At 41.7% G+C, this 15,118-nt stretch overlaps 1 protein-coding gene across 4 annotated transcripts in view; it reads right to left on the bottom strand.

Annotated features, from left to right (window-relative positions):
* Positions 1–12,119, bottom strand: part of LOC139382196 (neurofibromin-like) — a 106,109-nt gene extending 93,990 nt beyond the window's left edge. For 2 of the 4 annotated variants that reach the window (XM_071126075.1, XM_071126076.1), the window contains exons 1-2: positions 11,872–12,119; positions 1,015–1,158 (exon numbers count right to left, since the gene is read on the bottom strand). In XM_071126075.1, coding sequence (XP_070982176.1) covers positions 1,015–1,158; positions 11,872–11,931 — 204 coding nt within the window. In that variant the 5' untranslated portion in view covers positions 11,932–12,119. The remainder of the gene's footprint in view (positions 1–1,014; positions 1,159–11,871) is intronic. The other 2 variants (XM_071126077.1, XM_071126078.1) reach the window with 1 other exon arrangement.
* Between the last annotated feature and the right edge of the window lie 2,999 nt (positions 12,120–15,118).

The following is a 15,118-nucleotide window of genomic DNA, read 5'->3' as shown; positions in this document are numbered from 1 at the left end:
TCATCCTTCTTCTTCCTCCAAACACGGCGAGTGGAGTTTAGACCAAAAAGCTCTATTTTTGTCTCATCAGACCACATGACTTTCTCCCATTCCTCCTCTGGATCATCCAGATGGTCAATGGCAAACTTCAGACGGGCCTGGACATGCGCTGGCTTGAGCAGGGGGACCTTGCGTGCGCTGCAGGATTTTAATCCATGACGGCGTAGTGTGTTACTAATGGTTTTCTTTGAGACTGTGGTCCCAGCTCTCTTCAGGTCATTGACCAGTTCCTGCCGTGTAGTTCTGGGCTGATCCCTCACCTTCCTCATGATCATTGATACCCCACGAGGTGAGATCTTGCATGGAGCCCAACACCGAGGGTAATTGACCGTCATCTTGAACTTCTTCCATTTTCTAATAATTGCGCCAACAGTTGTTGCCTTCTCACCAAGCTGCTTGCCTATTGTCCTGTAGCCCATCTCAGCCTTGTGCAGGTCTACAATTTTATCCCTGATATCCTTACACCCTCTCTGGTCTTGGCCATTGTGGAGAGGTTGGAGTCTGTTTGATTGAGTGTGTGGACAGGTGTCTTTTATACAGGTAACGAGTTCAAACAGGTGCAGTTAATATAGGTAATGAGTGGAGAACAGGGCTTCTTAAAGAAAAACTAACAGGTCTGTGAGAGCCGGAATTCTTACTGGTTGGTAGGTGATCAAATACTTATGTCATGCAATAAAATGCAAATGAATTACTTAAAAATCATACAATGTGATTTTCTGGATTTTTGTTTTAGATTCCTCACAGTTGAAGTGTACCTATGATAAAAAATTACAGACCTCTACATGCTTTGTAAGTAGAAAAACCTGCAAAATGCTGAAAATTGCCGAAAATTAGGGCTGATTTCAAGTTAAATCGGCCATGCAGATTACTCGGTAGGTCTCTAGTAGGGTTGATGACGTGCAATGTAGTGATCCCCATTACTCATGCTAAAGTCAAATAAACAGCTAAAAGTGTTAAGTTAAAAGCTCCACTTACCATGTTGTTCACATTTTTTAGTATGTTCGTGAGGCCACTGATGACGAGGGAGAACTTGTACTTAGAGATGTTGATGAGACATTCCTTGTTGTGCTCTGTGCTGACTTTGGTGTGGTTGTTCTGATGTCCTGTTTTAACGGGAAGCTAAGAGAAAGAAAAAAAAATTCTAAAGTCACAAGAGAATCTAGCCACGGGTGAACGCGTTAGGCACTGTGTGGTCCACTGTCTTCGGAAAGTATTCAGACCCCTACATGTTTCCACATTGTGTTACATTAGTCTTATTCTAAAATTAAGTCAATTGTTTATTTCTCAATCTACAGGTTTTTAGAAATGTTTGCAAATGTATTTAAAAAGTTAAGGAACGGAAATTACATTTACATAAGTATCCAGACCTTTTACTCAGTACTTTGTTGAAGCACCTTTGGCAGCAACTACAGCCTCAAGTCTTCTTGGCTATGACGTTAAAAGCTTGGTACAACTGTATTTGGGGAGTTTCTCCCATTCTTCTCTGCAGATCCTCTCAAGCTCTGTCAGGTTGGATGGGGAGCGTCGCTGCACAACTATGTTCAGGTCTCTCTGGAGATGTTTGATCGGGTTCAAGTCTGGGCCACTCAAGGACATTCAGAGACTTGTTCCGAAGCCACTCCTGCGTTGTCTTGGCTGTGTGCTTAGGGTTGTTGTCCTGTTGGAAGTTGAACATTCACCCCAGTTTGAGGTCCTGAGTGCTCTGGAGCAGGTTTTCATCAGGGATCTCTCTGTATTTTGCACCATTCATCTTTCTCTCGATCCTGACTACTTTCCCAGTCCCTGGAAAATATCCCCACAGCAGGATGCTGCCACCACAATGCTTCACCATAGGGATGGTGCCAGGTTTCCTCCACATTTTTTGGTACCCTTCCCCAGATCTGTGCCTCGACCCAATCCTGTCTCGGAGCTCTACAGACAATTCCTTCAACCTCACGGCTTGGTTTTTGCTCTGACATGCACTGGCAACTGTGGGACCTTATATAGACAGATGTGTGCCTTTCCAAATCATATCCAATCAATTTAATTTAGACAGCTGGACTCCAATCAAGTTGTAGAAACATCTCAAAGATGATCAATGGAAACAGGACGCACCGGAGTATGTACGTATGTAAATAAGGTATTTCTATCGGCCTCCCGAGTAGCGCCTGCGGTCTAAGGCACTGTGTCGCAGTGCAAGAGGCGTCACTACAGATCCGGATTTGGTCCCCGGCTGTGTTGCAGCCGGCAGCGACTGGGAGGCCTATGAGGTGGTGCACAATTGGTCCAAAGTCGTCCGGGTTAGGGGAGGGTTTGGCCGGCTGGGATGTCCTTGTCCCATCGCGCTCTAACTCCTTGTGGCGCCCGGGCACCTGCACGCTGGCTTCGGTCACCAGTTGTACGGTGTTTCCTCCGACATCTTGGTGCGGCTGGCTTCTGGGTTAAGCGAGCAGTGTGTCAAGTAGCAGTGCAGCTTGGCGAGGGTCGTGTTTCAGAGGACGCATGGCTCTCGACCTTTGCCGAGTCCGCACGGGAGTTGCAACTACGGGGCAAGACTAACTACCAATTGGATATCACGAAATTGGGGAGAAAAAAGGGGTTTAAAGTAGGTTGTTTTAATACATTTGCAAAAAATCTAAAAACCGGTTTTCACTTCGTCATTATGGGGTATTGTGTGAAGATTGCCGATACAATTATTATTTATAATAAGGCGGTAACATAACAAAATGTGGAAAAGGTCAAGGGATCTGAATAATTTCCAAATGCACTATATGCAGCAGGTTTGAGCAAGCCTAATAGAATTACATGAAGCCATGGTTTCACCTTCTTATCCTGTGTTTACATGTCTACACATCCACACTAGACATATCTACATTCAATATTTTTCACACTAGTGTTATGCCACACCTCTGGTGCTATGAGGACGCCTACGACACCTGACAAAGGGCAAGGAACAGACACCCTGCAGTCAGAACAATGAAGCCCTGTGCTATCAAGAACCTCACCTTGCCACAACTCTGGTGTACACCCACAGCTGTACACCTGCAGGCTACATCTGTGTGAACAAAGACATCACATCCACAGCTGGGCCAGACCTTGTGGGCAGGAGGAGCCCCTTTAAGCTTGCCTAGAGGTGTAGCTGGCTAGTGCGTATGCAGAGCACATCAGGCCTGGAGTGTTAATGAGCCTTAAGCAGCAGACCTATGACTGCTTACTATCGGGATCCACTTTACCACTGGGGCCCCTCAGGGAGAAACCTGGGCCTGGGAATTGAAGTCCCAAGACAGGGGGTAAGAAAATAATCAGGAGTCTGAACTGGAGTGCACACTGTCCACACAGGACCATCCCTGCTTCAAATCTTTCACATCCAGTTCAGCTCCGGTCTGTCCGGGACCACAGACAGTAAGCACTTTGTTTCACAGGCCGGGATTAGAATTTCTAAAAGGTCATGGAGCCATCTCTTCCCGTATGTGCACTTTGGCAGAGCTGATTAACATTGTATACGTACACACCAAAGCACTGTGTTCGGATTACATGATCGGGGTAAACAGGGGAAAGGAGAGAAACATTGGATGAGAGGACAGGGCCACGAGAAGAAATGTAATTAAAGTGAGGCCTATTTTTCATGAAAAGAGAACTGTTATTGTGCCTCGATGGGAAGTTTAGAACATTCACATTAAGATGAATTATGTTTAATTTGTGTAACATAAAACATTTGACTCAATGATCTTCATGCGAATACAAGGGCCTTTCTCTTAGAATACCATCAATTCATTAATGGAAGGGACATATAATAAGACAATGTTTGTCTGTCTTACCAATTGTTATCAACAACACAAAGTGTATGAATCCATTACACAACAATATTACAATGTACGTGTGTAGAGTGTGTGCTAGCGCCCGTGTGCGTGTCTGTACCTGTATGTGTCTCTTCACATTCCCCGCTGTTCCATAAGGTGCATTTATAGCTGTATTTCTTTTATCCAATTCTACTGCTTGCATCAGTTAACTGATGTGGATTAGAGTTCCATGTTGCCATGGCTCTATTTAGTAATTCAGGTGCGACAAAACTACAGCCTATAGGACATGCCTTGTTAACAGTGTTACTATAAATTGTATTAAAGGCATTATTATCTATGTGAGTTTCAGAGATTGTCATCTGTTATTAGCAAATTATTGATTTCATGAACCTTGTTTCTGAAGCTACATATGTTAACGTTTGCTATTTTTAGCACTTTAAGGAGGCTTGATTGTTTTCATTGCTTAACCAGCTAGCTTTGCATTAATAAATCAAATCAAATGTATTTATATAGCCCTTCGTACATCAGCTGATATCTCAAAGTGCTGTACAGAAACCCAGCCTAAAACCCCAAACAGCAAGCAATGCAGGTGTAGAAGCACATGCTCATGTTATTTATATTAGTGCAGGGTGAGCTGCACACAGTGGACTCCCTACTAGGGTACACCCCCTCAGTGCTAACAGTATAACTGGTTCATAAACACATGATTACTGCATACAATAGCTGTGGGATCAGCAGAGGCATTCAGGGCAGTAAGAGGGAAATCAATTAGGTTGCTTACATTGGGTCTTCCAACACCCCTGGGATAATGTACATTTGCTAAACCATTATGACATCTCAATGTTAGGGATTAATTGAGCTGTGCTTGAGTCAATTATAAGTAATTGTCTCAATGCTGCCTTATAATGCTGTGAAAGGATCCAGGAATCCAAATGATTTGGGTGGATCCCATCCTCCTTATAAAATTAGCTTTGCTTCCAGAAGGTAATCAAAATTGTCCAAAGAAATGTTACACCCAGAGCTGCAAGTCTCGTAGTCAGTTTTGGAGGGCTAAAAGTCTGCTGAAACGTTCAAAGCCACGATTTAGGGAGGGCAGAGGGACATATATTAAAGGGTGCTTGCTGACCCAATCAGTTATTTAAAAGCTGTTCTGAGCTGCCCTTTACAATGTCATTGAATCCCACATTAACTATGAGACTCAATTTCCTGATGCTGGTTTAATATGTTAGGGAGCAGGTTATTGATGTCCTGATGCAGGTTTATAATGTTTGGGAGTAGCTTATTGATATCGTGATGCAGGTTTATAATGTTAGGGAGCAGCTTATTGATGTCCTGATGCTAGTTTATAATGTTATGGAGCAGCTTATTGATGTCCTGATGCAGGTTTATAATGTTATGGAGCAGCTTATTGATGTCCTGATGCAGGTTTATAATGTTATGGAGCAGCTTATTGATGTCCTGATGCAGGTTTATAATGTTATGGAGCAGCTTATTGATGTCCTGATGCAGGTTTATAATGTTATGGAGCAGCTTATTGATGTCCTGATGCAGGTTTATAATGTTATGGAGCAGCTTATTGATGTCCTGATGCAGGTTTATAATGTTATGGAGCAGCTTATTGATGTCCTGATGCAGGTTTATAATGTTATGGAGCAGCTTATTGATGTCCTGATGCAGGTTTATAATGTTATGGAGCAGCTTATTGATGCCCTGATGCAGGTTTATAATGTTATGGAGCAGCTTATTGATGCCCTGATGCAGGTTTATAATGTTATGGAGCAGCTTATTGATGTCCTGATGCAGGTTTATAATGTTATGGAGCAGCTTATTGATGTCCTGATGCTGGTTTATAATGTTAGGGAGCAGCTTATTGATGTCCTGATGCAGGTTTATAATGTTTGGGAGTAGCTTATTGATGTCCTGATGCTGGTTTATAATGTTAGGAAGCAGCTTATTGATGTCCTGATGCAGGTTTATAATGTTATGGAGCAGCTTATTGATGTCCTGATGCTGATTTATAATGTTTGGGAGTAGCTTATTGATGTCCTGATGCTGGTTTATAATGTTAGGGAACAGCTTATTGATGTCCTGACGCTGGTTTATAATGTTCGGGAGCAGCTTATTGATGTCCTGATGCTGGTTTATAATGTTAGGGAGCAGCTTATTGATGTCCTGACGCTGGTTTATAATGTTAGGGAGCAGCTTATTGATGTCCAGTACTCATAGCAAAGTTTTTGCTCCAGGGACTGAGACATTTCTCACCATTGAACGTCCCAATACAACGGCCAGAGAAGGGAATGGATAAATCTGCCCATTTCTACCCCTTACACAGTTCGTTGAACCTTTCAAGGGCCCACGAGAAGCAGGATAACGTACGCCTTTGATTACCAGAGATGGGGCACGGCCTGCTGTGGGATGTCTGGACCTGTCAGATCAAGAGAGGAGGAACCAGTGCAGGAAAGCCATTCCTTATGTCAATCTGCTCAGAACATCTCACAGTCCCTCCCTTGATTTGCTTGCTAAGAATAGCAACTTCATTCCTGTAATCCTCACTAGCAAACAATTGCCACAATGGAACTCCAGATTGTCAACATTGTCCCGGACAAGAGCGTAATACACTCAGCTTCTAAAGCACTGGAAATGTTTGTTCGCTATTCCAAGCGAAGTGGGCTACATTGTAACCGAGCTAGCTAGCTGGCTAGCAGAAGGTGTTGACACAAACACCTATGAACAAAATAAAAATAAGAAAATCAACAGGCCAAAGCAACAGGTCGGGCGCAGGAGGTATCAGAGTTCGTGACAGGAAATATGGCAATTCTGGGCTGTGAGGACAAATACTACTAGGTTGAGGTACTTCTTTCTCATTAATCTAGTACAGCACATTGGCATCCACCAACCTCTCTGGGGGGGCATTTTTACATGTATAACAACCAAGTCAATTTAGGAATCTGAAGTTGCAAACAACTGTTGCAAACACTAAGTTGATAACAACTTAGTGTTCAATGTTCACAACCCTTTCATTGTTTCCAGACAAAATAAGAAAGGTTCACACAGAAAATCTGATTCTGAGCATGAACTTCCCGTCATAAAGCGAACACATAAAATCCTATGACTTACAGCCCCCATTATCAACTGGCGGACAATGTTCGGACCCAGAACGGGGTCAAAATATATATAGTGTGTATTCAGACCCCTCGACTTCCTCCACATATTGTTACATCAATTTTAGAAGGCTGTAATTGTTTTTTTCCCCATCAATCTACACACAATACCGAATAATAAAAAAAGTTACCTTTTGCTAATTTATATATTTATTTTAAAAACGGAAATATCACATTGACATAAGTATTCAGACCCTTTCATCCGTACTTTGTTGAAGCACCTTTGGCAGCAACTACAGCCTCGAGTGTTCTTGGGTATGACGCCACAAGCATAGCACACCTGTATTTGGGGAGTTTCTCCCATTCTTCTCTGCAGATCCTCTCAAGCTCCGTCAGGTTGGATGGGGAGCTTCTCTTCACAGCTATTTTCAGGTCACTCCAGAGATGTTTGATTTGGTTCAAGTCCAGGCTCTGGCTGGGCCACTCAAGGACATTCAGAGACTTGTCCTGAAGCCACTCGTGCATTGTCTTGGCTTGTGCTTAGGGTCATTGTCCTGTTGGAAAGTGAACCGTTGCACCAATCTGAAGTCCTGAGCACTCTGGAGCAGGTTTTCATCAAGGATCTCGCTGTACTTTTCTCCATTCATCTTTCACTCGATCCTGACTAGTCTCCCAGTCACTGCCACTGAAAACCATCCCTACAGAATGATGCTGCCACCACGCTTCATTGTAGGGATGGTGCCAGGCTTCCTCCAGACGTGACTCTTTGCATTCAAGCCGAAGAGTTCAATCTTGGTTTCATCAGACCAGAGTATCTTGTTTCTCACGGTCAGAGTCTTTAGGTGCCTTTTGCAAACTCCAAGCGGGTTGTCATTTACCTTTTACTGAGGAGTGGCTTCCGTCTGGCCACTCCACCATAGAGGCCCGATTGGTGGAGTGCTGCAGAGATGGTTGTCCTTCTGGAAAGTTCTCCCATCTCCACAGAGGAACTCTGGAGCTCTGTCAGAGTGACCATCGGGTTATTGGTCACCTACCGGACCAAGGCCCTTCTCCGCCAATTTCTCAGTTGGCGGGGCAGCCAACTATAGGAATTGTCTTGGTGGTTCCAAACTTCTTCCATTTAAGAATGATGGAGGCCACTGTGTTCTTTGGGACCTTCAATGCTGCAGACAATTTCTGTACCCTTTCCCCATATCTGTGCCTCGACACAATCCTGTCTCCGAACTCTACGGACAATTCCTTCGACCTCAAGGCTTGGTTTTTGCTCTGACATGCACTGTCAACTGTGGAACTTATATATATATATATAGATGTGTGCCTTTCCAAATCATGCCCAATCAATTGAATGTACCACAGATGGACTCCAATCAAGTTGTAGAAACAACAAGGACACTCAATGAAAACAGGATGCACCTGAGCTCAATTTCGAGTCTCATAGCAAAGTGCCTGAATACTTAAGTAAATGAGGTATCAGTTTTTTTATATATATATAAATTTGCTTAAAATTTTTTTTTTTTAACTGTTTTCGCTTTGTAATTATGGGATATTGTGTGTAGACTGCTAAGGAAAATGTTTTATTTAATACATTTTATGATGAGGCTGCACTGTATATTTATTGTATTTTTTTACTTAGTCAGGCTTCAACCCCTGGTATCATATAAACACGCAAGGCATGGAAGAATGCATAGAATTCCAGGAAATTAGCTTTAAAAACAGCAGCAAAAATCTCTGCCACGTGCAAAATGTGTAGAATTGTGGGAAATTGACTTTGAAACTGAAACATTCTCTCAACGCCAACAAGAGGGGTGTGAACAGTTTGGGGTTGCGAGGTGGGGGTTTGTTACTACGCCAATACATTTTATTATCCATCTGGACCTTTGACACCTTGGAAATGTGTGTGACCCGACCTTCTCAAATAGTACTCGAGTACCCCTGACTTAGAGGCCTCTAAATAGTCTTAACACAAGGTGGTTTTAATCCCTTATTATATTTTCATCAAACTGTAATAAGCCGAGCAGAGCCGCTAAGTCTGGGTACAATACCCCTCTGTAGCCTCTGAAACCAGAGGCCCAGAACCTACCCAAACTGAACACAAAGTGCTGATATTCCCTTTCGAAAAGGCAAATAAAAGGGAGGTATGAGAGAGTCTTATACCTGAAGTTGTACTGGAGTTGAGGGCAGTTGACAGTGCGCGATGGCACTTAAAGCAAGTTTAGGCTAAATCCAAACCATTGCATAGTGCAAACTCTGGTAGCCCTAAACTAGGCCTAACCCTTTTCAAGTATATTTGTAGAACAGCTTTCACTAAAATGAGTCTTAAGTGAAGAATTTCTGGCAGCATTACTTACAGAACCATCTGTTCCAGTCCCTTTGGCAGGGGTCTTTGATGACCAAAACAGACAAAGCCCAGTTTCCAATGGATGAAATTGAAAACCAGAGCTGCTCTACAGACATACCAGCTCTCAAGCAACATAAAATACTCCAGCTGACTTGTTGGAAAGTGTACAACCTTACAATATGATAAAAGGTGACTGATAATGACTCCGGATGAGAAAGTTAGGGACAACAGACAGTGTAAAAAATGATTGATGGACTGGCTAGACTACCTGACCCAATGATTCACAGCTTAAAGCTCAAGTTCATTAGAGGAATCTTTGGCACCCTTAAAGGGATAGTCTATCAATTCTGGACAATAGCATATGCTGTATATTGAAAGTTACATATACTACATGACCAAATGTATGTAGACACCTGCTTGTCACACATCTCATTTCAAAATCATGGGCATTAATAGGGAGTTGGTCCCCCCTCTTCTGCTATAACAGCCTCCACTCTTCTGGGAAGGATTTCCACTAGATGTTCTCACATTGCTGCTGGGACTTGCTTCCATTTAGCCACAAGAGCATTAGTGAGGTTGGGCACTGATGTTGGGCGATTTGGCCTGGCTCGCAGTCGGCGTTCCAATTCATCCCAAAGGTGTTTGATGGGGTTGAGTTAACGGCTCCTTGCAGGCAAATCAAGTTCTTCCACACCGATCTCGACAAAGCATTTCTGTATGGACCTCACTTTGTGCTCAGGGGCATTGTCATGATGAAACAGGAAAGGACCTTCCCCAAATTGTTGCCACAAAGTTGGAACCACAGAATCGTCTAGAATGTATGCTGTAGCGTTAAGATTTCCCTTCAGTGGAACTAAGGGGCCTAGACCAAACAATGAAACAGCCCCAGACTATTATTCCTCCTCCACCAAACTTTACCATTGGCACTATGCATTCGGGCAGGTAGCGTTCTCCTGGCATCTGCCAAACCCAGATTTGTCCGTCAAACTGCCAAATGGTGAAGCATTTTTCATCACTCCAGAGAACGCGTTTCCATGGCTCCAGAGTCCAATGGCGGCGAGCTTTACACCCCTCCAGCCGACGCTTTGCATTGTGATCTTAGGCTTGTGAGCGGCTGCTCGGCCATGGAAACCAATTTCATGAAGCTCCCAACTAACAGTTCCTGTGCTGACAATTCTTCCAGAAGCAGTTTGGAACATGGTAATGAGTGTTGCAACAGAGGACAGACAATTTCTTGGCACAACACGTTTCAGCGGTCCCGTTGTCTGAGCTTGTGTGGCCTACCACTTCACGGCTGAGCCATTGTTGTTCCTAGACATCTCCACTAAACAATAGCAGCACTTACAGTTGACCGGGGCAGCTCTAGCAGGGCAGAAATTTTACAAACTGACTTGTTGTAAAGATGGCATCCTATGACGGTGCCACGTTGAACATCACTGACCTCTTCAGTAATGCCATTCTACTGTCAATGTTTGTCTATGGAGATTGCATGGCTGTGTGCTCGATTCTATACACCTGTCAGCAACGGGTATGGCTAATTTGAAAGGGGTGGCCACATTATTTTGTATATATAGTCTAGCTTGAAAACCTGATTGCTGACAAGCAAAACATTTTGGGACTATGTCAACAATGGACTAATGAAACAAATACCATAAGATTGTTTTAAGTAGATATTGCTAGATTCTGGCAAATAAAGGAACAGTCCACCCTAAAACTATCAGTTGCTTAACTTGTCAATGTCACCAACAATCTGTGGTTGTTGGGCGAGCCTTGTAGACTGCTGCTGTGGTGACCACAAGCACATAAGCACACTCAAATCTGTGTTTGATTAAGAAACTCACAGTACTAATATATTACTTTAAGGATGTAGTAATTATAGAAGTAGGTATTATACAAAAACGTATGTCTGCCAATTAGTACAGATCCATAATGCTTTTTTATCTTAGTATTGAGGCCTTTACCTCAGAGCAGAAACATGGCCAGGTTGCAAACCCACATTCGGTAACATGACTGTTGGCTGACAGCATTTTTTCACTGCATGTGACATAACAGGGAGGGAGGCATATGTCCATTCAGTTGACTCAAACCTAATAAAACTAGTAACAAGGTGCAAGGTAACAAGCTAGAGTACTTAATTGTGCATGTCACACCTCATTTGTTTACAATTAGCTAACTTTATGAGTAGCTAGCTGGTAGTGACATCTTTTCCCCAAATTGTCTGGCAGAATTAGTCAATATTAGCCGTTGTGTGCAACCTCTATTAACAGTCCTAGCTATACCAACACCCAAAATCTATGTAACATGAAAATGCATGTTTAGTTGGCTAGCTAGCTAGTTACATGCGTAGTTAACTAGTTAGCTTGCTAACTGAAAGTAACTTGCACGTTTGTTCACAATCTAAACCACAGATAAAAATGTGTCGTAACGTTTATTAACGTTACTTTGTCTATATACTAGTACCAACCTACCTACTGTACTCAACAAGAAAGCAGGATAGCATAAACTTTGCGATTGCAGAAATAAGTTAGCTACAGACACAAGCCATCTACAAAAGATTAACTGGTTGCAGGTAACTAACGTTACTCCCACTTCCAACTCATAAACACTTTATTACCTGCTCGTCGAATCTATTTATCACGGCCTGAACCCATTCCACTGGTTTATGTGCCGCCATGGCCGAGCGGATGGAGACCGCTAATGAGTGCTTGCAATTCCCAATACGAATGTGGACGTTCGTGGCGATGTTAAGCCCGAAATAAATACCCAAACCGCTGTCTAAAAAAGACAGTACGGGTTGGTTATTTTTCCCTTTGAGCAAGCTTTACCATGCCGCCATGACACACAACCGGAAGTCTTCCCAGTGAAACCGATAGGGTCAGGAGACAGCTGAGCAAAGATGCGCGTGCGTCGCTTGTTGATGTGGAAGGTCGGCAAGAATAGGATTCACACAAACATTGGCAAGGCAATATAATGTAACGTTGTAACATATAACTAACTAGCTAGCTTGATTTGCTACCATGGAACGTGTATGCTACCATATGTTACTTAAAATATTTAACAATATTATACAATTACATCCAGGAGTTCTTGTTTGAGTTCTGGTTCTCTTCTCACAACACAAGTCACTCAGATAGCCAGTAACATGCTGCAGGTGCATTTGGTATTTGAAAAAACTATAGCTGTGCAGTGCTACATAATGAAGAATGAATCTGTATCATAAAAGTGTGTTGCAATATTCAGTCTTTTTTTGCTTCAAATACACACACACATGCTAGGGACAAATGTGTAGGCAGGCTTCTTGTCCAGAAAGGTTTGTGCTGTGGAAGTGGATCTGCAGCAAAAGTATACCTTTACTACCATCTACAGGTCACACTACCATACAGAAAATGTAAATGCAGGCTATCCACAGAAGACTGAAATTTGAGTGTTTCTCTTGAGAAGTTTAACCAGTTCATTCCCTTCTCACTGAGTGTCCGGCATCATTTATTATTTTATTTGTTGTAAATTAAGTGTGGTTTATTTTACAGGACATTTATTTTACAGTGAATCATTGATATATGGTTGAATGTTGGTTGTGGGACATATCTGAAGTGCTATGTGTGTGTGTTCCATTAATTACACTAATGCCAGGGTGTGTGTGTGTGTGTGTGTGTGTGTGTGTGTGTTGGCATGTTCTACACAGTATTCCGGACAACATTACTCTGTTTTGCATACAATGTGATTATTACTGCATAATAGACTACCATGTATTTTCTTTTTTTTTTCAATTTACAGTTTTATTAAGTTTTCTTGTTTTTCAATCAACCAACAAAACACATTCCACATTCACAGATGTGACAGGCTTAAAAAATATATTTTAAAAAATAAGTTAAAATATATAATAATAATACATTTAAAAAAAATACAATTAAAATAAAAGATTAAGAAAAATAATAAAAGTTTTTTTTTTGGTATATATATATATATATATATATATATATATATATATATATATATATATATATATATATATATATATATATACACACACATCCATACATACACACAGATACACATACGTACACATATACATATATACATTCACACCCATACACACACACATATCCTACATACCTACACGTACTCACAAATGTAAAAAAAATAAAACACACAAAAAACATATAGAAAACTTGCAGCAGCTATCAAGGTTCTTATTAACTATTTCTAGCCTTCGCTGAGACGACGAGCCAATAATTCGTTTTTAGGTTTTACAGCACCTTACATAACGTGTGTATACAATATACAATGAAATAGGAGGAAACTGACTCGAGTTTCTACTCATGTGATCAATTTGGATATAAAAATAGGGTGAAGGTCTAAGCAATGCAGCACATTTCCCTAGTCACCCCGTTCACTCTGTCCAGTTTGAAATATAGTTGAATAGTGGAGACCAGAGTCTATCAAACTTGGGCTGTCTCTTGTGGAGTTCATAAGTGAGCTTTTCAAGAGGGAGAAAGTCAACAATCTGGTCAATCCACATGTTAAATGTAGGAGAGGTATTAGAGGACCACAATAGAATAATACATTTCTTAGCAAAGTATGTAATAGTCATAAGCAAATTTTCTCTGTCAGGATCAAGAGCAAAGTCCTGCTGGGCATTAAGAAGATAGATGCACGGGGTCATATCAAACTGTACATCTAGTATTTTCTGTGCAGCAGTATGTATAGATTGCCAGAATCTGGCAATCTCTCTACAGCTCCAAAATACATGCATATAGGTTCCACTTTCAGAGGTACATCTTTTACAGTTAGGAGACATATCTGTTTTCATTCTATGGAGTCTCAAAGGAGTGTAATAAAATTTGTACAACAATTTGTAATTAGATTATTTCATTTTTACATTAGTAGAGGTGCAGTATACCCTGTTACAAACCTCCGCCCATAACTCATCACTGATAGTCAGACCAAGGTCCTTTTCCCAAATTATTTTCAAAGGAGTAAAGGAAGAGCCTCCTTTCTCAGAAAGGAGTCTATAGATGTAAGATATTTTGCCTTTAATGGATTGTGCTGTGACAAGAAGGGTTTCAACTTCATTCAACTGAGTTCTAAACCTCCTCTTGGAGGTAAATGAGGAAATTACATGTCTAATTTGAATATATTTTAAAATAATGGGATCTTGGCACATTGACTTCACTGCAGAGCTCTTGAAAGGATTTCAGTGTAGTGGTTTTCTGATGAAATAGGTCTGAAAAGGTCCTGATTCCTAGAGTATGCCAAAGATTAAAGTTGGCATCCCTCAGGGCTTTTGGCAAGTCTGGGTTGCCTACTATAGGCGAGTGAGAACCTATTAGGGAGGAAATGCCCAGGTATTTCTTACTGTCCCTCCACGCTAGTAGGGTGCTGTAAATCACAAAGGTTTTGGCTATGTTGCCCACTTCGCTAAAGTTATTAATGAATATAATTGAGCTTAAGGGCAATGAACCACAGGATTGGGCTTCTATCTGAATCCACGTTGACTCCTGTCTGTTTGTGATCCATGTTAGCATGTTGCGGATTTGGGCAGACCAGTAGTACAATTGAAGGGAGGGAAGGGCAAGACCACCCTTAGATTCAGGTTTTCGATAGAGTGGAAAACTTGATCCTAGGTTTTTTTATTGCCCCATATAAATTTGGGGATGCTTTGGTTAGTTGTTTTGAAAAAGGAAACTGGGAGATAGCATGGGAGCATCTGAAATAAATAGTTCAGTCTAGGGAGGACGTTCATACGGATGACATTAATTCTTCCTACTAAGCTAATTGGGAGGGAGATCCAGGTTTGGAGATCGTTCTTGATTCGATCCAGGAGCAGAAGATAATTTTCCTTGAAAAGGCTATTCAGATCT

The sequence above is a fragment of the Oncorhynchus clarkii genome, chromosome 24, assembly GCF_045791955.1.
Source record: "Oncorhynchus clarkii lewisi isolate Uvic-CL-2024 chromosome 24, UVic_Ocla_1.0, whole genome shotgun sequence".
Taxonomy (NCBI): domain Eukaryota; kingdom Metazoa; phylum Chordata; class Actinopteri; order Salmoniformes; family Salmonidae; genus Oncorhynchus; species Oncorhynchus clarkii.
The sequence above is the reverse complement of the archived record's forward strand: the minus strand, read 5'-3'. Positions and strand labels throughout refer to the sequence as shown.